This window comes from Gymnoscopelus braueri (genome assembly GCF_963280865.1).
Source record: "Gymnoscopelus braueri genome assembly, chromosome: 11".
Lineage (NCBI taxonomy): Eukaryota > Metazoa > Chordata > Actinopteri > Myctophiformes > Myctophidae > Gymnoscopelus > Gymnoscopelus braueri.
In genome coordinates this window covers 41,014,349-41,040,081 of record NC_137613.1, presented here as the reverse complement: position 1 = coordinate 41,040,081, position 25,733 = coordinate 41,014,349, and the positions used below count along the sequence as shown (strand labels likewise).

Sequence of the window (25,733 nt, the reverse complement as noted above, 5' to 3'; positions counted from 1 at the left end):
CAGCGGTTCCGCACAACTGGAACATTTTTGGAAACACCGAATTACGCATAGGAATGATCACACTGACTGGCCTGGAAACACATTCCAGTTCCAGTAGTTCTAGAAATCTACCCCCTGCTCTTCATAGCCAAATCTTGGAAAAAGTACTCACATTTTATACTAAAAAAAAGTATCAATACTGCAATGAAGAAATACTCTGTTACAGGTAAGTCCGGAATTCAACATTTACTTGAGTAAAAGTACAAAAGTACTGGTATCAAAATGTACTTAAAGTACAAAAAGTAGAAAGTACTCATTAAGCAGAATGTCCCATTTCACAACTTTTCAAATGTAAAAAATGTAGAAATATCTTTTGAAAATAGCGGATACAAGCTCACAATGCGCATTGTGAGCTTGTGTTGGCCATTTTCAAATAGGCAAAATTTAAATAATTTAAATTGTGGTAATAATACAAAATCTACAAAGTAACTAGTAACTAAAGTTCAAAGTCAAATAATTGTAGTGGAGTAAAAGTACAATATTTGCCTCTGAGATGTAGTGGAGTAGAAGTAAAAGTACTGAAAATTGGAAATACTCCACTAAAGTAAAAAATACCTCAAAATTGTACTTACTTCAGTAAATGTACTTAGTTACTTTACACCATTGAAAGGTTATTAGGGTGAAAGAATAGACTAGCTGAGGCCCATCGTAATAAACTATGACGTCCGTTATCTTATCATAATAGGGAGTGTAAACATGGACCCAATGTGTTATGTTACGTACAAACGTCTGAGCTAGCTATGTCTTCCAAAAGTGATATAGGCCTATAGGCATATAGCCTGTTGCATAAATTGCTGTTTCATTAAATGATTTATGTCTTTCAAAAGCAATTATCATAGCCTATAGGCCTATTCAATGTATTGTAGTTTCACTGTATGTTTTTAGGGTACAAAACGATAACATAATCAATCATATAGAGCTGTGTCCTTGCAGTCATTTCAGCCATTCATTAGACTCTTGCGCCACTCTGTGTTCGATCACAGGTACTGTAGCTCACCATAGTGTTCCCAGGCATTCATCTCTAGAGTAGACAGATCCTGCAATCTGATTGCCTGGCAATGACACGACGCTAAAACAAAGGGATACAGGATAGGTGGGCACTAGGGACATCTGGGCACCACATTCTTGGGAAGACTTGGCACTAGGAAGAGTGGGCACCAGGATAACTGGGCACAAGGAAGAGGCACTACTACACACGGGAAATGTGGGCACCTGGAAAATGTCCATTGTGCCCAGTTATCTCAGTGCCCAGTCTTTCTGGTACCCAGATTTCCCTAGTGCCCACACTTCTCCACCCAAAGTGCCCACATTTTCCTAGTGTCCACTCTTCCTAGTGCCCAGTTATCCCAGTGCCCACCTTTCCTGGTGCCCACTCTTCCTAGTGCCCAGTCTTCTCCACCCCTAAGTGCCCACTCTTCCAGGTGCCCACATGTCCCTCGTGCCTACTCGTCCAAGGTGCCCAGTTTTCCCTAGTGCCCAGAATGTTTTGGGGCCCACCTATCCTGTTACCAAACAAAGTGGGGGACGGAGTGGGGGCTGGCTGGGCATTGGGCAAGCAAGAGCATTGAGCAACACAGAGTAGTGTGGGCTATAGAGGCTTTTCAGGATTTCAGCAAATACTGTTACGAAATGACAATCCCTTTATTGTCAATCTTTTTTTATTGCTGTTTTTGTGTCTAGGTTGATGTAGGCTATAATTGTAGATAGCTGGCCTGGGACACATAGCCCATGTTTTTACTGCTGAGAAAAGCTAATACCAACTTTTATAAGGGCCAAATTGTTTGACATAAATATGAATGTTTCCAATCTGATCTGAGCGCTTTTGAGCCAATTCTTCATGGACATGGAGTATAGTCAATCATTACGGCTGCTGTGGCATCTGGTGTAAGCGTGTAGCCCTGTAAAGTACTGTAAAGTTGTTGTTCATTCTCACTAAATGCCACAAGTCTCTAGAACATAATCTTAAATATATATCTTTGTTAAAGCTCAATTGTATTGAAAATGTGCCCATTTCACAAGAAAAAAATTGAGGCCAAATTCTGAATGCACCAGATGAGCAATTTATATTATACAAATTTCAGCCCAAAACAAGCTATTTTGTTTTTACATAAACTGTAACTATTACTGTAACTATAATATTTTTCGTTCATTTTGGGGGACGAGCGAACGACCGTGACACTAGAACAGCCTCAGGGGTTCTCAACCTTTTCAGGCCGTGACCAAATTAATCATATTGGAACTGGGGACCCCCCACTCTGACAAGCACTTGGAATGTAGGAGTTGAGGCATTACATTTAGTTTGACTCTGTTCCACAGCTACATATTGTGAAAATAGCAGATCTACAAGCTCACAACGCCTCGCAACACAAGGTGTTGTGAGCTTGTAGATCTACTATTATCACAATGTTTGCCTCTTTCTTATATTAATAGACCATTTGGCCCATGTTTGACCAGTTTTTATAGTATAGTTTGTTGAGTACTTTTGATGCAGTAATAGTCTTTGATCTTTTTTTTAATCATTTTTAAAAAGGTCTTAAAAGTCCTTAAATTGTCACTTCACTGTCATCTGGGGACCCCCCAAAATATTGTGAGGACCCCCCTGGTGGTCCCGACCCACAGGTTGAGAACCACTGCACTTGAACATCATAAAATCCGGACACACCCACATTTTGAGTCTAATCATGTGGTGTGCATAACTCCTCCCATACCAGAAGTACAAGCTGCACATGACATTCATTCACTCGCATGAAAATAATATCATCTCTGTACGGCACAGGTACGATGCAAGTTTATAACCAAAACTAGATAAAACATCAAATTGTATTCATCCATATTCTGATATTTTAAACGCCAGACTCTGAGAAGAAAAGCGTTTTACTGACATTATGCATGGGAAGCTGCAGATAGCCTACTTATTGTGACTGTTACGTAACGTAAACAATGTATTCAACTTGCGGTAGGCACTATAGCAGCATGAATTATTGTAATTATGCTTGATCATAGCTATCCTGTCAATAATTAAAAAGGTGTGAGATCAATAAATAAATGAAAAGCTGTCAATCACGGGAAATCTACGAGGCAATGTCAATCATGCGCCATGCCCTATACTACTGTGTCAACCATGGCTGTCAATCAGTGGTGGAAAAAGTACTCAAATTGTTTACTAAGTAAAATAATCAATACTGCAATGTAGAAGTTCTCTGTTGCTGCTGCAATGTAGACGTATAAAAGTATTGGTACCAAATGTAATTTAAGCACCAACAGTAGAAAGTACTCTATTATGCAGAATGTCCCATTTCATAAGTTTTTAAATGCAAAAAAAAAAATCCTTATTTTCAAATGGATTAAATGTATATAGGACTGAAGTGGTTAATATATGTTTTGTAACAATAATAAAAATCTATGAAATAACTAGTAACTAAAGTTTTCAAATAATTGTAGTGGAGTAAAAGTACAATATTTGACTCTGAGATGTAGTGGAGTAGAAGTAAAAGTACAGAAAATTGGAAATTCTCCAGTAAAGTAAAAATACCTCAATTTTGCTTAAGTAACAGTACTTGAGTAAATGTACTTGTTCCTTTATGCAACTGCTGTCAATTATGTCCGGGGCCAACAAGGGGTATGATTGATCATTGATAGCTGAAGGATTACACATTTGAAGACGGCTGCCGAGCTTGGAGCCCTCAAAAACTGAGATAAGCATAGTCTAGTCTAGTAAGTAATGATGATTATGTATTGTTGTTGGTGAACTGGCCACTCCAGTTAGGTATCGATCAGAAAGAGCTGTGAATTAGTTTTATGTTGAACCTCAGTCAGCCAATATAGTAGCTTGATACAGAGTAAGCTTTATGCCTCTGCTACAGGAATGTCTTAACACGTGGTAAGATATTTATAGCTACTGTATGATTGTATGCAGGATGACCTTTAATCCCAGTTTTTGGGCTAGAGGTTATCCTGCAGTGATAATCCCCGATACATGTTTCTGTAGGCTTACCATGTAATTCATTTCACAGCTGGGAAACACAAACGTAGGGGTAATATATGAATGATAAATCCTTATTTTATCCTTATAAGGTTATGATGGGTCATGACCCATCATAACCTTGGCAGTGGTATGTGCATGTTTTTGACACATACCTACATCCTCTGTGCAGTCATTTTACAAGAGTCATGATGATGGATAATGGGAGTTTTATACATGTCACATGCAGCAGGCATGTGCACGGATGTTTGTGTGTTACCAACCTTGGTCCCTGTTCAGCAGTATGAATGAGTAAGCCATTGCCTCTTTGGTCACGTCTCTCCCTTTCTGGCCTTTTCTTGCAGGTGGTGGTGTCATAGTCATCTTCTTGCAGGTGCTGCGGTCATTGTCATCGTCCTGTAGGTGGGATTACCAGGCAAACAGCATGTTGACGGCACAGGCAGATCGGGTCATGGCCATGGACGAATGGCACCAACGCTGGCAGGAGGACAGAATTGGTTTCCATCAGCCCAATGTGCACAAGTAAAACACCTTGCATTTATTGACCACATCAGAACTGGGAGACAGGACCAAATTCAACTCATTTTGACAGTTTCGATACTTAATTATGATGGGCTGAGCCATGTTCGAAGCCTTTGTAAAATACTCTATAAACAGTGTTTCCGCTCCACACGTCCCACTCTTCTCCCTTCTGGCTCCCAAACTGTGGAACGAACTCCCCATTGCAGTTAGAACTGCAGACTCACCTCTTCAGACTACACCTTAGCCCGTAGCTAGCACTTGCCGTAGCACATGCCCTAGCCTTGACGACCTTGCAGGCTTATGCAAAGGCTAAAATGACATAGCATGTTATGTAGACAGATGCCAGGTAGGTTCATTTGTAGACCTGGCATCCTATAGTGTGTATAGTTTTAATGCACAGATTTTTTTTTGGGATATAATACTGTTTTGACTGATGATAGGTTCTTGGTTTACCTATTAAATTATCATTAAAACAGGAGATAAACTGTATTGTCTATGATTTTCATGTCGCCATATTTTGTGAACGTTTGGCAATAAGCCACGCAAGGTTTTGGTTTACAGTGATTTTTGAACAGCTGTGTTGTTAACAGGTTGTAGGCACTTTCACAGGTTGTAGGCAGCCGTTTAACATTTCTGTTAAGAGATCAGCAGGAGTTCTGCATGCACAGAAGACACACAGTGTGTCGTTCAAAATGGCACTTCTCTGTACTGTCTTTATTTCTGTTTATTGTCAACAGGATGCTGGAGAGCAACATCGATAAAGTTCTTGCCGGCCGGACGGGTGTTCGCTTCTTCTTTCCTCTCTGTGGGAAAGCCATAGATATGAAGTGGTATGAAAATCACAGGGTCATCCATAAACCCCTGTTTTCTCATTATGGGGGGTGTCACAGAATCTTTTCACTCCCTCCCCTGTTAAAGTTGTCCATCAAGGTGTGCGCATCTCTCCCTTTTATAAGGAAATCCAATATGGATTCTAGATACAGTACATAGGCTGCCTACGATACGATTTAGGGTCGATACATTTGACCCACAGACGGCCTTACAAATTTCCAATGATTACCGGTACATGTATTATGTATTACTGCTACAATGTTGATAAACCAAAACCAAATAATATTACTTATGTATTCGTATGTATGATGTAACAATACAAATCTTGAATCATCCTAATTCTGTTCCTCTCCTACTTGTGTGAACTCCAGGCTGGCAGACATGGGACATTCCGTAGTTGGGGTGGAAGTTAGTGAAAAGGCCATCAGACAGTTCTTTGAGGAAAGCAACTTGACCTACAATGTGGAGCCTGTCTCTACCATACCGGGAGCAAAGATTTACAAGGTACAGTAACTGTCTCTTGATCCAAATTCTTCATGTCATCACATAGAAGCAGACAAATTTCAGGCATTCTTGCGTGGAGCAGGAACAAAAAAAGACTTGGATTCTAATATAAAAAAGGCTTAGCCAGTTACTGTATGTATATTAAAAAAACAACCAGTTAAGGTCTTCATTATCGTACAGGTACATCAGGTATTGGTACCCTGATGAAGACCTGAAAGGTCAAAACCAATGTGTTTTTTAATGTACATAATTAGCCATGTCAAAATTCTAGTATTATTTGTTTTTGTTCCTGCTCCATGCAGGAGTGCCTGAAATGTGTCTCTTTCCATGTGATGACATTGAATCACCTGCCTTTAGTTCGAGTCTTAAGCCCAATTTATATTTTGTGGTACGATGTTGTCCCGTGCCGAAAATAACAAATCTTAAACTTACAATGTGTCACTGTGACGCATCTTGAGCTTGTAGATCGGCTTTTTTCATCGCAGGACTAGGGATGCCACAATCTGACCTTGAGCCAATTCGAAATTCGGGAAAAAAAAAAAAAAAATTTTTTTTTTTCATAGTACTTACTTCCTCCACTTTACAGTAAAACAAACTGTGGCCATTTACAATTATAAAGACCATAATATTACTATTATTAGTATTAGCATATATTTTGATTGAAACTAAGGCATAAAAAAGTAAAAAAAAAAAAAACAATATATATATATATATATATATATATATATATATATATATATATATATATATATATATATATATATATATAATTAAAATCGAATTTTAAAAATCATTTTCGATTATGGAGACTAACGAATATTCGGAAATTGGAAAAATCGGTGGCATCCCTACGCAGGACACGGTCATACAATAAAATACAAATTAAGCATTACATGCCAAAGATCAGTGCGTGAACATAACACTACCTCTTTCACAATAATTCATGTGACTTTGTTGCATCATCCTGATACTGTAGTTAGACTGCAGAATTTTCTTTGGTTTTGGTTTAAGAAATAATATACTCAAGGTCATGCTATACTGTGGATTTCTCATGATATAGCAGAACCTTGAGTATGTTATTCCCTTTATTAACCTAAGAAAAAAGTTTTGGGTTTGTTTTGATGAATTTATTTTGGCTTTCTGCCAAGAGAAAATTGTTCCCCACTGTAGCAACAGTGTAGCAAGCGAATGCAATTGTTGGGAATTAGGCTATTGATGTAAACAAGTTGTCAGGTGCCAGAGCTGTACTGCAATTATATGAACTCATGGAATGTCTCTCGTCCAATCACAACACATTGTGACCGTGGTTACAAAGTGTTGTATAATGTGTTTGTGTTTCAGATGCATTCAATCAATCTACTGTATATTAAAGCTGCAATCCATGACTCTTAAGTGAATGTTATTTTGACCAATCTGTATGGTAGAGTATGATAATATAATAGTTTACGTGTTTTAACTAACACAACTGCGGTGGATGAGAAATGTTAACTGGAATTGCATTTAGGTCAAAGCTCAGTTTATCCTCTGCCCCAACAGGCTTGCAATCATAGCTCAACAGTAGACATTTCGGAGCTCGCACGGGGGACCAGGGTTTGAATCCCGGGTAGGACATAAAAGCTACCGATTGCAGCTTTAATATAAGGGTTAGGACAATACTAATGTATAAGATCCTATGTCATCCTTGCCTTGATAAGTCATACATGTCAGACCATTGATTAGCCTATTTTGCCCATATTTGTTTTTGCTGTGTTCTTGTCTGTTTTACATAGTTGTTTTTTTTATCCCCCCACAGAGTTTAGAAAGAAATATTTCCTTGTATCAATGTGACCTGTACAATTTCTCCAGGTAAGGTCCCCATATCTTGTTTTTTTTCTTTGTACTGAATGATGCCTTTTCAAGGAGATGGTTTGGGGCAAATTATAAAACAATTCATTCTACAGTTCTACTGAGGGACAGTTTGGAGCAATTTGGGACAGGGGCTCTCTTGTGGCCATCAACCCAAAAGACAGAGAAAAGTAAGCTACAAGCTGACATTAAAAGCCACCTTGTCATTGAACATGCAACAGATTTTCTTTCATCGTACATTATGCCAGTAATTTCACTTAATTTAACCATTATTGTAATAATGCCACAGATATGCTACACTGATCACTTCCCTGATGGCCAAGGATTGCAGATACCTTCTGGACACTTTGCTGTACGATCCGGAGCTGTACAAAGGTACAGTTTGAACACTTATGTAATATCATTACAGTCTGTGTGTTGTATGTGGCTATGTGCACAGACTGGTGTAACCAGTCTGTGCATGTAGCCATATACACCCAACGGTCCATATGGAGCTCCTGGTATCAGATTGGTTTTGAATAGACACTGTAAGCAGTGTCTTGTCCTCCATCTCCACTACACTGCATGCTACTGTACTTTTGAGGTGTAATAATAAACAGGATCTGTGTATGTCATAAAAAATTAAATTGTTCTCTTTCAGGTCCTCCATTTTTTGTGCCAGATGAACAAGTGCACTGTCTGTTTGGTGAGTGCGGTCAAAAACATAACATATGCATAATAGTATATTAAAGGCCAACTATAATTGCGAAAATGTATTGTGTGGCCCAGCTGTAATATCACAGCTAACTGTGATATCATATCACAGCTAGGTATTCACATAGGCTATGTGAATATCTAGCTGTGATATTAGATAAATGTACAGTAAATGCAGCTTTAATAATGGATTGATTTGTCAATGCAGGAGGTTGGGAGTTTTATGTTTAATAGTGTTATTCGTCTTCTTAGGTAAGAGCTGTGATATTGAACTACTGCAGTCAGTGGATGCTCGGACAGACAGAACGAGAAGCTGGGGGCTGGACTCATTTTTTGAAAATATACATCTCATCACCCTGAAGAACAGTACAAATGCTGTGAAGTTGTAAATATTTGTAAAGGTTTGATTACTTCCACTACCTCCTCCTGCTTTCTACAAAAAAAAAAACGAAATGAACTATGAACTACTGTAATTTCCAAATTGCAGATGCTACAAAAGAGAGGGGTCCAAAACAGACTTATAAAATGGGTATTCTAGTGTTTAGGTAATATTTGGTCCATGAACCCAATATATAAATTCCCCCCTTAAATGTTTACTTAAAGGACCATGTTTATTTTTCTTCTTCTCATTTTAGGCTCAGTGACTAGAAGTCATATACTGTATACTTTACTGCTAGCAATTTACAGTTTTCTTGATATTCCAAGAAGCCATTGGTTTACATTTCAGTATGGTTTGCCAATTGTATTCAATGGGCTAAGCATGCAATAACACCACATGTCAGTTGTCAACCTGATGAAGACCTTAACTGGTCGAAACATGTTGGCATCTTTATAGAATAAAATATGTTTTAACTTTATTTCCTCTCCTCCACATTTTTTGAGTGCTCGCATCTCTTCCTTTTTAAAGTTTACAAGTCCCGCTGATCCTAGAAGCACCATACACCTATAAGACTTTTTATCTCCTGTGAGCACCCGGTTGGCCTGTCTTTTTCAACACCAGCATAGTCTTTAAATATAAATTTATGTTGACAGTATCTAATGTTATAGTAGTTATACTGTTAACAGTTCGAAAAAATCCAGAAGCTAGACTTAACCCATTTAGACCTGAGGCCGATTCTAAAAACGCCTTCTAAATCCTGACCTAAAAACTTGGGAAAAAAAGTAAAATGTTTTACTCAAAAAATGTAAAACAATATTACTATATTTATAGCAACAACTGAAATGACAGGTGTCCCCGGCTTGAAAGGTATTACAACGTTTAGGTGTAGAAAGTCTAAAGATTGAAAAATCACAATTGAATATTTGTCTCCCTTCGTTCACCCCTAACAACAGAATGACAAATGCAAATATAAGTGGCAACAGAATTCTAGAAAGTGCAGTGACGTTCAGCTTAGTCTCGAGTAGCCAGACAGTCCGAGATCTCCGCCTACTGATAAGTCTCTTGTGACATCAGTAGTGAATAGCCCATTCAGTAAATGGGCTGAAACTAAACAATTATACAATAAATATTTAAAGGGCCTACTCTGTGTGGAGTTTGGATGTTCTCCCCGTGTCTCCTAGGGTAGTTAATACCCTCACAAAAACATGTAGTAATCCTGGTCAGTGGTCGCTATACCGCCTCCCCCATGACAGCCGGGGTGTCTGATGGAGGGGAAAGAAACTGGTTGGAATAACGTGTTCCTTCCACGCGCTAAGTCCTACTGGGGAAACTCCCCCCTGTCAGGTGACAAGAAGGTCAATTGGCTCTCATGCATTGAAGGAGGCATGAGCTCGTCTCTGGGCTCCCTAGGCTGGCGGGGTTAGTGTAGCGCCCAGGATCACTTAGATAATTGGCACCAGGTGAAAAAGGGTTCAAAATCGTGGGATAAAAAAAAAATATGCTTCACATAACCAATGCAAAGATTTTATGGCGGTCCTTCATATAGGATGGTATCAGCATTTTTCAAACGTAGGTTTGTTGCCGCTGGTTTTCTCTGGCATCCAAGCCCATACATTGAATATAGATTTTCCCAGAAATATCAGTATGCAGAGATCTGACTGTCTGGCGAGACTAGTTTCAGCAGCATATCAGTGTTAGGATTTTGTTGATGGATCGAGGTCATGTATTTTGGGTAGTGTGTGACCATCCCTCTTCTGCCATGGGACTGCCTGTTTGGGTGCAGTAGACACGTGGGCGGAGTTGAGAGGGTCTTCAGACTGGGATATTAGTCTGAAAAATCACAATTCGATATTTTTCTCCCTTCGTTCACTCCTAACAGAATGACGAATGCAAATATAAGTGGCAACAGAATTCTAGAAAGTGCAGTGACGTTCAGCTTAGTTAGACAGTCCGAGATCTCCGCCTACTGATAAGTCTCTTGTGACATCAGTAGTGAATAGCCCATTCAGTGAATGGGCTGAAACTGTAAACAATTATAGAATATATATATAAAGGGCCTACTCTGTGTGGAGTTTGCATGTTCTCCCCGTGTCTCCTAGGGTAGTTAATACCCTCACAAAAACATGTAGTAATCCTGGTCGCTATACCGCCTCCCCCATGACAGCCGGGGTGTCTGATGGAGGGGAAGGGAACTGGTTGGAATAACGTGTTCCTTCCATGCGCTAAGTCCTACCGGGGTCCGGGGAAACTCCCCCCTGTCAGGTGACAAGAAGGTCAGTTGGCTCTCATGCATTGAAGGAGGCATGAGCTCGGCTCTGGGCGGAGTTGAGAGGGTCTTCAGACTGGGATCAATTCCCTTTGCCCGTTTGCATATCCGGTTTAGAGAGAATCAGCGGATAGGACACAGAAATTATCTGTGTGCCTGCATGTGTGTAAATTACCGGATAGCAAAGGCAGGCGAGTCTAGGCCAGACAGGTTAAAACTTTAATGGAAACCAGGATTTCCCACAAGTGCTGCAGAAAGCCTGCTAGAATGTAACACAGTCTAGCAGGCTTGGCCAGCAGGCTTTATACAGCAGTCACTATCTCTTTCTCTCAATGCTTGCTGCCTCCATCATTTGATTCTGTTAAGGTTCTACAGAATAGAACAGAATAGAATCGTTCTATTGTGTTAACACCATACACATACAACACTCATCCACACACCCCACTGGTTCCACAGACATACACATAATTGTGCCTTTATATAGGATTAGCTACCTCGTTTCACTGTCATTTACTGTGGTGTCTTAACTGTTAGCCTATGTATCTTAAGTTGTCTAGCCTTGACTATCATATGTATTTTAACGATTTTGACATTTGCATATATCTGATGCGAAATTAAAAGTCAGACTCGATAAAAATAACATCTATGATGGTCTTGATCCAAGGCTACAGTATATCTTGTCTGTAGTGTAGCCTATTGACCCCAACAACATTAATTTCCATTGTTGATAAAGGGCATATAATCTATAGTTGACTTAGTATAATAAATTCATTTATGTGTGGTCACCCTTTGTGTTTGTTATGGTCACTGCATGAGCCTGGTCGTGGTTTTAACAGATAGTGTAGGCCAGTGTTTCTCAACCTTTTCAGGCCGCGACCCCCCCCAAAACAATCATATTTGAACTGGGGACCCCCCACCCTGTTAAGCACTTGGAATTGTAAGAGTTGAGGCATTACATTTAGTTTCACTCGGTTCCCACATATAATCAATGTGAGGCGTTGCTTGTAGATCTGCTATTTTCTAATGTTTTGCGCCTAATATAATACTTGACAATTTGGCCAATGTTTGACCCGTTTTTATAGAATAGTTTGTTGATTACTTTTGATGCAGCAGTAATACTTTTTTCTATTTTATTTTATTTAAACAAAAACAAAAAGGTATTAAAAAGGAAGAAGCCCTTAAATTGTCCCTTCACTGAAATCTGGGGAGTGGGGACCCCCCCTAAAATCATGTGGGGACCCCCCTGGGAGTCCCGACCCAAAGGTTGAGAACTACATCTTCTGCCTAAGCACGTGTCGAACAAATATACTTCCGTGTTGCTCTCGATTGGCCGTTGCCTGGTTACGGTAAACAGTGAGAGAGGAAGGAACTTCCTAACAGTATAGGCCTATACTTCATATGTTGAACCTACGACACAACAACAATGTCCAAGCAACAGACGGACACAGGGAGGGTACGTTATGAAGCTGACAACTCAAATACATAATGAATATGAACATACTCAATGCTAAATGACTGAAGGAATGATGTATGGTAAAATATACTTGTAACAGGTGAACTTACCATCGTTCGATACAGCTGGTCAACAATGGGACTGGAATGATGAGACGCAAACGCTGGAATTTGTCAGGTTGGTAGGCTATGCTGTGTCACGATCAGGAGACCAATAGAGGCGCAATGATTGGTTGATTGATTGATTGATTGATTGGTTGATTGGCACAAGTCGCGTTTCGTTGCTGTATTTTAATTGCTTGATTTCGATGCATGCCCTTTACACAGCTGTCATTTTGACAGCCAGGAGAACGTGATAACGTGGCAGGTGTGTTTCATTTAGGATTAGGAGGCTAATGTGTCAGAGGGAGTTTAAGTATAATAAGTATAAGAACCAATGCCACAATGTAGAAATACTATGTTACAAGTAAAAGTCCGGTATTCAAAATGTACTTGAGTAAAAGTACAAAAGTATTTGCATTAAAATATACTTAAGTATAAGTACTGAAAGTAAAAGCAGTAAGTACTCATTTTGCAGAATGTCCCATATTTCACAAGTTTCCAAATGTATAAAAATGCTTTGAAAATAGCAGATCTACAAGCTCACAACGCACTTGCTCTTTTCAAATAACCCAAGTATGCATAGGGCGGTGGTTAATGCATGGTTTGTAATAATAATCTAAATACAAAGGAACTATTAACTATAAGTTTTCAAATAATTGTAGTGGAGTAAAACTACAGTATTTGCCTCTGAGTGAGATGTAGTAGAGTAGAAGTAAAAGTATAGACATTTGGAAACACTCCAGTGAGTGAAGTAAAAAATCCTCAAAAGTGTACTTAAGTACAGTACTTGAGTAAATGTACTCAGTTACTTTACACCACTGGACGCTTCAGTAGGCTAATATAATGAAAGTGAAACACCCACATTACCTTCAGCTGTGTTCAATTATTTGCCCAATGCTGTTGGTAAAATCAGATTACTTTGGGGTTTTGGGTACTGGGTAGTCTAGTGCTGGTTTTAATTTACATACTTGTTTATTTTGACCAGTAACACCACAGAGGAGGATTTATTAAGGAGGAGGAGGAGGAGAAACAAATGCAATTTAAACGACCACCTGCGACCAGACAGGTATAGTGTAAAGCTAATTTGCCAAACCATATTGAACAATAATGTTGACTTTGTGCTCAATATTAATTGCATAAAATAAATCACTATCAATTCCACATTATTTAGTTTTTGTTTTCATTTTGTTGTCATAGGTTCTCTTTGTTGAACGGTAGAGGGCGCCAGGGCACCAGGTATAATCTGAACCAGTCTCATCTCATTGCTTACAAGTCAGTTAATCAGAGTCAGAGGGCCCTCGTCAGTATTGAGGATGTTAAACGTAAGTAACAATGTTGGCCCTGTATTAAAATATGCACAGACTGTTTCACCGCTCTTTCCATCCATCTCAGATGGCTTACCACCTCATCTCACATGCCAGGAATGGATATCCAAGGACAGGAGAAATCACAGAGCCAATGAAGTCAGCCAGAATAAATGTTGCTTCATTTCAATGGCAACATGGCATTACTAAAGTTTTTTCGTTTGATTGGCATTTCAGGGGTGCCAGATAAACAAGGACTGAGGCTTTGGTCGATGCTGAACCATGACCTTGGGCGCACGTTTTTTAAAGCTTGGCATCATTATGTATTGGTCTCAGCTGCCATTTCACTGTGTAATAGAGAGAATATTTCTGTCCATTTCCAAGCGGGTCAGAGTGTGTTGGCACGTCGCTGATTTCCTCTGTGGGAAGGCTTAATGATGTCCAGTCTGTAGATTAATTCTGCACCTATACTAAAGTGGCTGTGTGTGTGTGTGTGTGTGTGTGTATACTCAAATCACAATAGAAATAAATAAAATCACGCACAGACTTCAGCTCAGGTCTGACAGAAAATGTCTCTGTGTTGTAGAGGTGGCGGTCAACTTGCTGCTAGAGAAATATGCCTTTCCTATTCCACAGTGCTTCATGGCTGTCTTAAAGTAAGTAAAAGAAACTCAAATGTACATGCAAACTACATTTTCTTAAACCTATGGGTGTCAGTGCAGTGATAGTATTTTCACAGTACACAGTCAAATACTCAGTATTAATGTATTCATTTGTAAGCGTACAAATGTAACCAAATACAATATTTCCGCTGTCCATGCCCAGGAGTAAAGAGCTTGATGACTTCCTAGCTACTCTCCTCCTCTACCTGTCCTGTTTTTTCGAGAAGACGTTGCTGGAGAAGAAACCCACGCCGCTCATGGCGTAAGTATGTCGGGTCAGAGGAAATCTGAGTCGATAATAAATTGTTTTTGTTTTTGTGTAGCCCTGTGTAGCCCCCCCCCCCCAACACACACATCCATCTAGGGCTGTCACGATTGCAAATTTAAGTTGACGATTAATTGTCACTGAAATAATCGCGATTAACGATATAACTGTGTGTTTGGCATTGAACATTGGACCATGTGAATACAATATTAATTTCTGTTTGCCTTTTAGGCTTCGTAATCAAAAATTGCACAGGGCAGATATGACAAAACTGAAATATACAAAGAAATTATTGACATATTTAATCATTTTATTCATGTAAAAATAGCAGGAATAGCTGATGTACAAGCTTACAACGCGTCACGAAGTGACGCGTTGTAAGCTTGTAGATTTGCAAGATTTGAAAATGTGTGAAAATGTTTTAACATGGAAACGATTACGACGATTATGCAAAAAAAGATTAGATTATTGCAAAAAAAATGCCATTGGACGATTATGTAATAATTGTGACAGGCCTACATCCGTCCACCCACCCATCATCCTCACAACACACATCTTGTCCAGTGAACAGGGCATTAAAGAGCGCCAGACGATAGCACAGACCTCAGCCAAGGTGGAGCTGGCCCAGAAGAAGCTGGCCGTGTGTTACGCTGAGCTGATCATGTCACAGCGGGGAGAGTGAGTATAGCTTCCAGTGGACAAGGACAGCGTGTCATTTGTTTATATTTAACCACTAAAACCCCATATTGTTGACCGGAATCCCTAAGGGCTCTATACTATGTATTTTCTGTTTTCTGTTATTGTGGCGAAAGCTTTTGCTGAAACTTTCCTGCGAAAGCTTTCCCCACAATATGGATGCTGGGGTTTAAGCAGTTAAGGGACACGATGGGTATGGGAAGTTTTGTACGTATATCCATCCTTACCCAACCTTGAGTGAACCACAAACGTTCCCTCAAGGATAGGTAGGTGGTCTTCAAGGCCACTGTGACCTCACAAACACGTTTATTAAATTCCTTCAAAGTCTTCACTACTGTACATATAGGCCTACTATACGAGTCTAGACAAAAGCATATGTAAACTGCATGGGTTGGTGGAAACATACAACTGCGATGCAGTATTTCTATTTTGCTGTCCCAAATCTATGTATGATTTTAGCTGAATTAAATGTTATTGTCATGTAAAGCCCAAAGGCCAGTGCCGAAGTTCTTCTGCCCCGCCCTATAATCTGGTCTTCTGAAAACATATGAATGCTACATGCAGTTGCAGGCAAACACTGCATAATACAAGTACAAATGAAGGGTCCCACCTATGGCGGGTCACACAACTCATTTTGCACCTTTAGAACCCGTGCTAGATGATTACCTCATCCACAAATTGAGGGTCAACCAAACACAGTATGTTTAAATCATACAGCACCTCTTTGTTTTCCTCCAGGAGTCGGGTGCCATCCACCCACACAGACCGACAGCTATATGAGGTGGGTCATGTCAAGTCAAATGTATTTATTATATATATATATATAGCACATTTCGTACAACAAGCGTAGACTCTGTGTGCTTTAATACTGCAATTCTCAACCTGTGGGCCATGAGGATAATGGCAAGTGGGCCCCCAAATAATTAGCAAAACACTCACATTTTGTTCATAACACCATTTAAAAAAAAATATAAAACAATGTAAAAAAAAAAACCTTCATGGAATGTTTTCTATAAAACCTTGAAAAACAAGTTCTCATTGTGATAAATAGGAACTTAAAGTATATTGATCCAAGCCGGAACCCAATCGATTGATTGATCATTAAAATAACATGCTCTAAAAATGCACGTGGCCCACCCATCTGAAAAACACTTTTGAGATTTTCAATTGGGCCCTGATCCAGAAAAGGTTGAGAACCACTGCTTGCCATACAAACATCAACGAAGACAGAAAATACATAATAAAGGTAATTACATATTAATTAAACACAAGAATGAATTACAATAAAGTACAGTACAATAAAAGGAATACGGTAAGATAACCACACACTTTAAAACTAGCTAAAGCTTGTGAAGCAAATATCAATGTGAGGGTGCAGAGCAGCAAAGCATGAACTGGCTTCCATAAGTACTACTTTAAAAAAAATAGTTTGGTAATAATTATCCGCGGGAGCATGATCCAATGTGCGTACGCTATTCTTATGGTGTGGCTGTGCAGTAGGCTAGCTGTCCATAAGAGAGTCCGTCTGTCTGTGTGTTTTTCCAGAGCTAATCTTGCAAACCGCTGGACCAATCAGCGTGCAACCTTCATACATGTACATTTCCACACATTTTATATTTTTAATGAAAGTCCATGGAGCTCACATAAGGCTGAAACCTTGCCTAAATTGGGAGCCATAAGGTCCGAGGTCAACTTTAAGACAGGCCATTCCCATGTGGATCTGGATGTCCACATGATTACGTGTTTCTGTTTTCACGTGTTCTGTCCAACGCCTGCATTTTATCGTTTGGACGTGCGTGCCTTTGTAAACCTTTCTATCCCAGCTGACAATGTATAAAATCATGTCTTCACCCTGTGTATACACATAGACCGTTCTTCATGTACATTTTCGATTTGTGTATTCTGTGCGCGTACTGTATTAATCCAACGTTACGTGGAACGAGTGCTGACTGCTGACCTTGCATTTCAGATCGTTATAAAATAATCCTCTTTTATGTGGTTGTCTTGCCTTCCCTGCTGCTTAATTAATACAGGCCCTGGTCAGTGGTGCTACGTACAGTACATGAGTGCTGACCTTCTAAGCAGGCTGGCTCCTGACGGACCTGACATTGTTCATTAATTAAGGAGGCAGAATTTCAAAACCCTTGAAAACTAGATTGCTTTATCTGGCCATAAAAGCATAAATGAGTCACGTCTCCATCTGCAGAGATTGTATGAAGCACTGGACAGAATGGCACTCAGAGCTGCTTTTACCTGGCAGTCTTAATACATTTGTTAGTTGTATAGTGGTTGACTCAACGCGGGTGCTTTGCTTTGATGGGCTCTTTCCCATGTAGGCTGGATTTATACTTTATCTATTAAAAAAATAACCAATCTACTTTAAGTGCACGACAGTGCATCACGGCACTATTTCTTTAACATGGACACAGTGAATTTTGAGTCTCGCAGGCTAAAGGATGGAAAAAAACGCTATTGCTTCTGCCAGTTGCATGGAGGCAGACCAACACAGACATTTTGGCTTGGAGATATATCGTCTTATGTGACACATAACTTTATCTTTCACGTCTCGTCTCTTCTCTTCTCTTCTCTTCGCATCACTCCCCTGCTCCGGTCAATCTGTAGCCCTGGGTTGGTGTGTTCACTGAGAAGAATGTCACCTCTCTCTCTCTCTCTCTCTTTAATTCATCGCACTGTTTCTGTCTCTCTCTCCAGTGTCTGTACAGTTTCTTCTGCTACGTGGCCTGGGTGACTTTTGGCAGGAAGGACCTGGGGGTCGTGCGAGAGGAAGTCGGGCGTTTACTGCGTTCGGACACCTTTAACCCTGCCCTGAGGAACAACAAGCCTGAAGATGAAGAAGACCCGGGAGAGGGCACTCTTGTCCTGGACGGTTCAGTGAAGGAAGGAGGGCAGGCGGGTCTCAAGGCACAGGGGCCTAGTGCTGCTGAGCAGCGGTGCGTTGGGGCGAGGGAGACGGGGGCTGTCAGTGGTTCTCAAACTTTTTCATGTCAAGGACCGCCAAAATTATATGTGTTTGGCTGCGGCCCCCCCCCCACCCCCCCCCCCCATCGCAAAAATATTTTGTGCCAGGGATTTTTCGGTGCCGCGCTATGAGCTTGTAAATCTGCTATTTTTGAATAGCCTAAGTGTAAAATATGGTTAAAGTGGTTAAAATGATTGTGACGCTATATTCTCCGGACCAATGGTCTATGTTGTGTGATGTTGGAAGACAGAATGTGTGCGTTTCAGTGCCTGAGACAAAGACACTGCTAAGAGAGAGAGAGAGAGAGAAATTGACAATGCTTAACCACTTTCTTCCTGTCAGACCTATTTTGGGCATGTCATCATAGGCAAACATTTAAAATAAATCAGAAATAGCAGATCTGCAAGCCCACAATGCATAGAATTTCATTGTGAGCTTGTAGATTGGCTCATTTTCACCACGCCACACCGTCGTACGACGAAGTATAAAGTAGAACTTAAGTGGTTAAATGATTTTCAATCAAATTTTTGGTTGGTTGCTACACTATAATTTCAGAAAGTAAAATAAACATTTTTATCCTGGCGTAGAATCTGCCATTTATGGCATAAGGGGTCAACATGCATTCCTCACCAAAAGTTTATCCAAGGTCTTAAAAAAACCCTATAATTCCCTACAAATCCTTCAACTTCCTTTATTTGCTGCAGAGTTCTCACTCCATGTTGTGGCAGTTTAACCAGGGTCATCTCACAGATGTTCGCCTGTCAGCTAGAATGACAAATTGTCCAGTAAATAACTTAATAGCTTTGGCAGTAAAGCCGTCTGAATTATGATGGATTGTCCACTTCGGGCTTCTTGACTGCATGCAATATGATTGACTGGGACAGATTCACAGCTCCGTCCAATAGGAGGGACCGTCTGACTGACAGGCAGGTTTCATGTTGGCTCACCACATCTGACAGAAGACTGGCCGTTGTGTAAACTGTCAGAAGCCCTCTGCTGCCTGCTTCTCGCTGTCAGACTGACACCAAGCTAATGCAACGAGCTGCATTTCAACTTCAGCTCATTCCCAGAGGGTGAACGTCAACTACGTCAGTGGTTCTCAGCGTTCCAGGGGGTCCCCAGCTAAAAGATTGATAGCTAATCTTCACACTTATTAATATGTATAAGTAAATATAAGTAGAGAACATACAGGAATAGGAATTTTGATCAGTTTGACTGTGATCTCAATACCTGCAGTACAAGGAACTCTGGACCAAATGACAGACCTAATTGGATGAAATCATGTCTAACAATAAAAACATTTCTTAGATGTGGGTCAAATATTATGAAATGAGGGTCTGTGGTGTCCAATAAATTGGGGGTCCTTGAAATTAAAAAGGTTGAGAATCACCACACACTACACTATTTTGACCATACCCCCCTCCCACACCCTGCAATCCCAGATTGTCTTACATCATGCATTGAAAAGATTGAAAACAAAATACCACATCAAAACTTTTATGAATGTTTTCTACTGCGAGACTGAGCATGTGTGCAGGAAATGTGGCTCCCATGGCAACTTTGGTGGGTAATTAGTCAAGGAAGTCTCGTACTGTGGTTCTACTCTCAAGTATGACCAAATGGAATATGTGAAGAATGTCTCATTTGCACAATGCTTACACAGCTGCCATCTGCTTATTACGCCATGATTACACTACTGTCACAGCTGTGGATAGGCCTATATCCTAATATTTAGATTGATTCGAATGAACAGTGCTCCATCTACACACTCATGTTAAGTTCACTCCACTCCTCCACTAATCTTCCAAAAATGTGTCTGTTCCGGCCTTTGGCGTGTTTCATTTAATTTCTTTTCTTTTCTTTTGTTTACTGACCTCATTTAAACCCCCCTCCCCACCACCACCACCACTACACCCCGTCCAATCTGACCTTTAACACAGAAAGTCCCAGAGACGTCCAGCCCTGTGCCATATGTTGAACCAGCGGTCCCCATTGATGGTGTCTCTGCTGCCCTTGCCCAGAGAACAGTCGCCCCACTTGTTTGTCCGCCGCCACGGTGGCAGATCCAGGAGTCTGCAGAGCACACTGCTGCTGCAGCAGGCCGGTCTAGTCGACACCGGGGACCTGACGGAGGAGCTCAACCAACAGCTCGTTAGTCTCAGGTGAGCGATAATTATGGCACAAGGGAGAGAACGTGTAATGGTGATTATTCAATTGGTAGATGTGCTCAACGTCTGCCTTGCTGTTGTTAGCCCTGTGTGTCTTCAGAGTTCAGCAGAATGACATAATGCTGTCATTATGTGGGTGACCTGTACATTGTCAGTAGTCCTGCATTAGTTGTTCCATGTTGGGTTGGAATTGCACCGTGTGCTCATTCTTAGCAATGAAAACATGAATTGCAGTTCAAAAGATAATCATTAGAAAATGGAAAATATTAAATAATATCAAATAAGTTGTGTACCGGTACTTAAAAATCTAAGAAATACGGCAATGTACTTCAGTCTCTTCTGCAAGTAAGAGGCATCACTTCGAAAAGTGTTAGTCAAAATGTCCTATCGTGTGTGTGTGTGTGTGTGTGTGTGTGTGTGTGTGTGTGTGTGTGTGTGTGTGTGTGTGTGTGTGTGTGTGTGTGTGTGTGTACGTACGGCATATAGATGGGTGGATAGAAATATATAAATATTTTATATGCTATTTTGAAGAAAAGTTTTTAGACATTACACAAGATGTTGTGTAAAAGCTATAACACCCTGAAGGCTGTTTTTAGTATGATTATAGGCACTTTGGCAATGCTGACGTTACAAGCCACGATGTAACCGCCTGTGCCTATAATCACAGTGAAAACGCCCTCTTGGGTATTATTGCTATAAAAATCACAGTTATTTTGTTATATTTTGTCATAGCCAAGCCGAGATGTTTTTCCACCATAACATGCAAACTTCAGACATTATGTTCCCGCCATTCCATCTTCTCTTTACCCTTCCAGACAGTGACTGGTCATATTAGTGTTTTGGGTTTGTTAAGTATTATGTTGAGCATTTTGAAACGGGTTGTGATAATAGTGACAAGAGGTCAGCAGCATGCCCGCTGTCCGTGAAATAATAATAATTGTGTCCCCTTCAAATGTTGTTGAGGTTGGCAAGTACGTTTGCTCATACCTGGAATTTGTCCTCTGCATTTGTCAACTGTTTGGAGCACTTCTGACACATACTGCAGACTGGGCGAGCCGAGGGTTGAATTGGCAAACCTTTCCGATTCCCAGACAGCCTCTAGTCTCTACCCACTCAGCTATGGCTGCCCCACTCTGTAATTCTTTATTTAATCGGCTGAATGAATTGAATATAGTTGTGGTCTGGTGTTACTTTATGGCCATCCACCAACACAGCAGAACCCCAAATACTAAGTCCGGCCGTGGGAGAGAAATAGATCCATGACTCTGACCCAGCAGGCTTTGGTGTTTTATTAGCTGCTCCTATCTATGTATTTATTTAGTTATCATTTATTTATAATTCATTGTTTTTTTTTCTCACAACTAGTTTGGGGATTCTTGGCAAGCCACTGAGCCAGTTCAACTGCACAACCCTTATGCCCCAGGGAGCAAAGGGAAAAGATGCTGATGAAGAAGGTGAGGAAGATTATGTTTATGATAACAAAGATACTGACGAAGACCCTGGCATCCGTGGCCAAGGCAGCAAGGCATCCTTCATGAGAATGGAGCCATCAGCCAGACAAAGCAGCACCGGCGGCATCAACACTGGGATATCTAGAGCTACCACCGAGGCTGTGTCCTCAGAAGCAGAGTGACTCTGCAACGTGTTTGTGTGTGTGTGTGTGTGTCTTTGAGATTGTGTACGTTTGAATGTAGCCACAGATGGCAGCTGTGTAAGTTGGTGGTGCTCTTCAATGTGATGGATTAATGAAAAAAATTAAAGTACTTAAAGTATTAATGTGAGGTTAATTTTCCTGTACTGTCATCTTGACCTGAGTCAACCTCTTTTACTTATAAGACCCCTGAATAGAGCACTCACTCACTCACTCACACACACACACACACACACACACACACACACACACACACACACACACACACACACACACACACACACACACACACACACACACACACACACACACACACACACACACACACACACACACACACACACACACACACACACACACACACACACACACACAGCATGCATACATACATACACAGCGTGCATACACAGCACAGCACAGTACAATCCTCAGTCTTCATTTAATTGTAATACCAAGAGTTGCAACTCTTATTAGAGTTAGATTACCACTAGGGAATCTAGACAGGCTTGGTAGCAGAAGGGGCTTTGCCTTCGCCCCTAATAGGCTGAGTAATCTGGGACACCACTAGTAGTAGAGGTAAGCCCTTGGTGGTGGAGGAGGAGGAGGAGGAGGAGGAGGAGGAGGAGGAGGGGTGGGCTGTGTGGGACACTTGGCCTTGAGATGGGGGGGGGGGGGGATGGGGGATGTGGGGGGAGCTAAAGATGTGCATGGAGTTTTCAAATGTTTGAGATACTTGGAGTCAAATACAACTGCAAATCATTTCCTGTAAATATCTTGAGATTCCATCATCTGGTGTCTGGTGTTGAAATATCTGCTTGCACTTTTTAAGTAAAATCTGTTAAAAGTGTTAATTTAAGTATAAAGTATGCATATATAAAATGGACCCAAATGCCCAGAGTGAACAGTGTGGATTTGACTGTGTACACCTCCTCCGCTATCTTTAGTTGCTCTTGCCATTTTCACTTGACCTTGCGTCCTCCGCATCTGTATTTGTATTACATTTTCTATTAAGTCCATATCTATAATACATTATAAACATACTCGCTCATAAGTGCTCAAAATGCTTTATTAAGCATTTAGTAATGACTTATAAGGTGATGTAATAATACCTCATGTTGTTCATAATTGCTGGTCACTCACTTTTTCTGTATGTGTGTATTATAAGTTGTATAATACGTAATTTTATAATACATTCAAATCACTTTTATAATGCATTTTAGTGTGATTATAAGTCACTATTAGTGGTCATTGGGTGCTTTAATGTGCATATATATATGTATGTATGTATGTATGTATGTATGTATGTATGTATGTATGTATGTATGTATGTATGTATGTATGTATGTATGTATGTATGTACGTATGTACATCCAAGAGACCTTTATTGATCCCGCATGAGGAAATTCAGTCACTAGAGGCAGCACAGCAGTTAAGATACAGTTACAGGATTACAGCATTAAAAGTATGTTTATAATGCATTATTGACATGGTCTTCAGACAAAGTGTTACCAAAAGAGTCTCAGTGTCCAGTAATTATTATGATACTGTACTCGACCTGATAAGTCATTATAAAAAATATTTTATAATGTAACATGATTATTGTTATAGTAAAGCATTATGAATATTTATGAGTTATTATAATTATACATTGTTATAAGCAGATTATAACACATGAAGTATGCTTATAATGCATTATAGATGTGTACACGTTGTAGACGTTGACAGACAGCATTACCATTTTGTTCACTTTTCTAATGCAGTGCACTTCATATCAAATACAGACTAACAGAAACCTGCCCCTGGGTGAATAAGCAAGAAAATTTTGTATGGGCAGGCTGTTGGTTGCATTACCTGCAGTTACATTAAATCTCTAATAATTTAGGACAGGTAAATTACAGTCACTGCAGACTGTAATCATAATGCTGCAATCATTATAATCCCTGATCATGCGCTGCTTTGGAGCTACCTTTGACCTCTGTGCGTTTCAAATTGTACAACCTCAGAGCTGCTGAAGTCGTCTGGTTTGGTTTTTTTCCCTTGGTAATAACGCCAGCAGTGACGTGGGAAGTGCATTTGCATTTTGTTTTTATCGCAGTCTCTTTCGTAAACATTGCAGCGTGTAATCTCTGTAGTAGACAATGTACTTACCTGATGTTAGGTTGTTGGAAAGGAAAGGTAATGTTGGACATTGTTCAACTTTATTATAGCTTTACTCATAGGCTTGTCTCTGCAACACCAACCTTTCACCTTTACGACCTAGTCATCAACTGTCTATGATGCCAATAATGCACAATGCTTAATGTGTTCACGGCCAATTCTTTCAACCTGAGCCAGTAAAAAGCATTGTCATTGTAAAAGATCATATATATTTAATTTGCTTACAGTTACAGTTGAAATATCAATGATTTGGAGGTCACAGTATATCCTTGACCTGTAACTGGTCTTGTTAACCATTCAAACCCTTTACTGTATACTTTGTTGACTGGCGTCCTCCAGGGGTCTATCCTTGGCCCACGGCCTTTTCCCTATACACCACATTTCTTTGCCGAACACAGCCAATCTACATGCTCACTTTGCGCCACATTGCAACATGTTGTGAGCTTGTAGATCTGCTATTTTTTGCTGAATGTTCGATTTATTATTACATGCCAAATAGGGTTCATGTGGTTAACCTCAGTGGTGGAAAGTAATTAAGTATATTTACTTAAGTACTGTACTTAAGTACAATTTTGAGGTATTTGTACTTTACTCGAGTATTTCCAATATCCAATACTTTTACTTGTACTCCACTACATCTCAGAGGCAAATATTGTACTTTTACTCCACTACAATTATTTGGAAACTTTAGTTACTAGTTACTTTTCAGATTATGATATTATGAAACACACATTAACCACTTTAGCCCTATTTTATACCTAGGAAATATTTGAAAATAGCCGATCTACAAGCTCACAACGCGTCGTGATGTGACGCGTTGTGAGCTTGTAGATCTGCTATTTTCAAACATTTTATTACTTTTACTTTTGGTACTTTAAGTACATTTTGATGCCATACTTTTGTACCTTTACTCAAGTATTTTTTTAATTCTGGATTTTTACTTGTAACAGAGTATTTCTATATTGCATTGGTACTTTTACTTAAGTAAAGAATTGGAGTACTTTTTCCACCACTGGTTAACCTTGACATACAGTAGGTGTGAAGCCTTTTTTTTAAAATCTTTTTTGCCACAAATACTTCCTGCATTTGAAGCAAGTCACCTCTTGTGTGAAGAACTGCCCACGCCTGTAATTACAATCTATATTCAATAATGACAGGGATTTCTGTTTGAGGCCTCTTTCTCTGCTGCTTGTGATTAGGAGAGAAGTTGTTTCGTGAAGTTACTTAGTGTGGAA

At 40.0% G+C, this 25,733-nt stretch overlaps 2 protein-coding genes across 3 annotated transcripts; both read left to right on the top strand.

Moving 5' to 3' along the window:
* The first annotated feature begins 45 nt into the window (after window positions 1–45).
* Window positions 46–9,273, top strand: LOC308095327 (putative thiopurine S-methyltransferase). 2 transcript variants are annotated; one of them, XM_080442348.1, is made up of 9 exons: window positions 46–205; window positions 4,366–4,543; window positions 5,281–5,373; window positions 5,746–5,878; window positions 7,671–7,723; window positions 7,819–7,893; window positions 8,013–8,098; window positions 8,364–8,408; window positions 8,669–9,273. In XM_080442348.1, the coding sequence occupies exons 1-9, from the start codon at window positions 184–186 to the stop codon at window positions 8,803–8,805; spliced, it is 822 nt and encodes a 273-aa protein (XP_080298474.1). In that variant the 5' UTR covers window positions 46–183; the 3' UTR covers window positions 8,806–9,273. The 2 variants fall into 2 exon arrangements, with proteins under 2 accessions (XP_080298474.1, XP_080298473.1); XM_080442347.1 differs by lacking the exon at window positions 46–205 and adding an exon at window positions 2,744–2,815.
* A 3,211-nt stretch (window positions 9,274–12,484) lies between these two features.
* On the top strand, window positions 12,485–22,323 carry ppp1r36 (protein phosphatase 1 regulatory subunit 36; the record flags this gene model as incomplete). Its single annotated transcript, XM_080442687.1, has 9 exons — window positions 12,485–12,514; window positions 12,640–12,691; window positions 14,506–14,575; window positions 14,745–14,843; window positions 15,411–15,524; window positions 16,281–16,323; window positions 18,255–18,493; window positions 20,463–20,684; window positions 22,056–22,323. 9 exons carry the CDS (start codon window positions 12,485–12,487, stop codon window positions 22,321–22,323), a joined length of 1,137 nt encoding a protein of 378 aa, XP_080298813.1.
* Window positions 22,324–25,733: the final 3,410 nt, after the last annotated feature.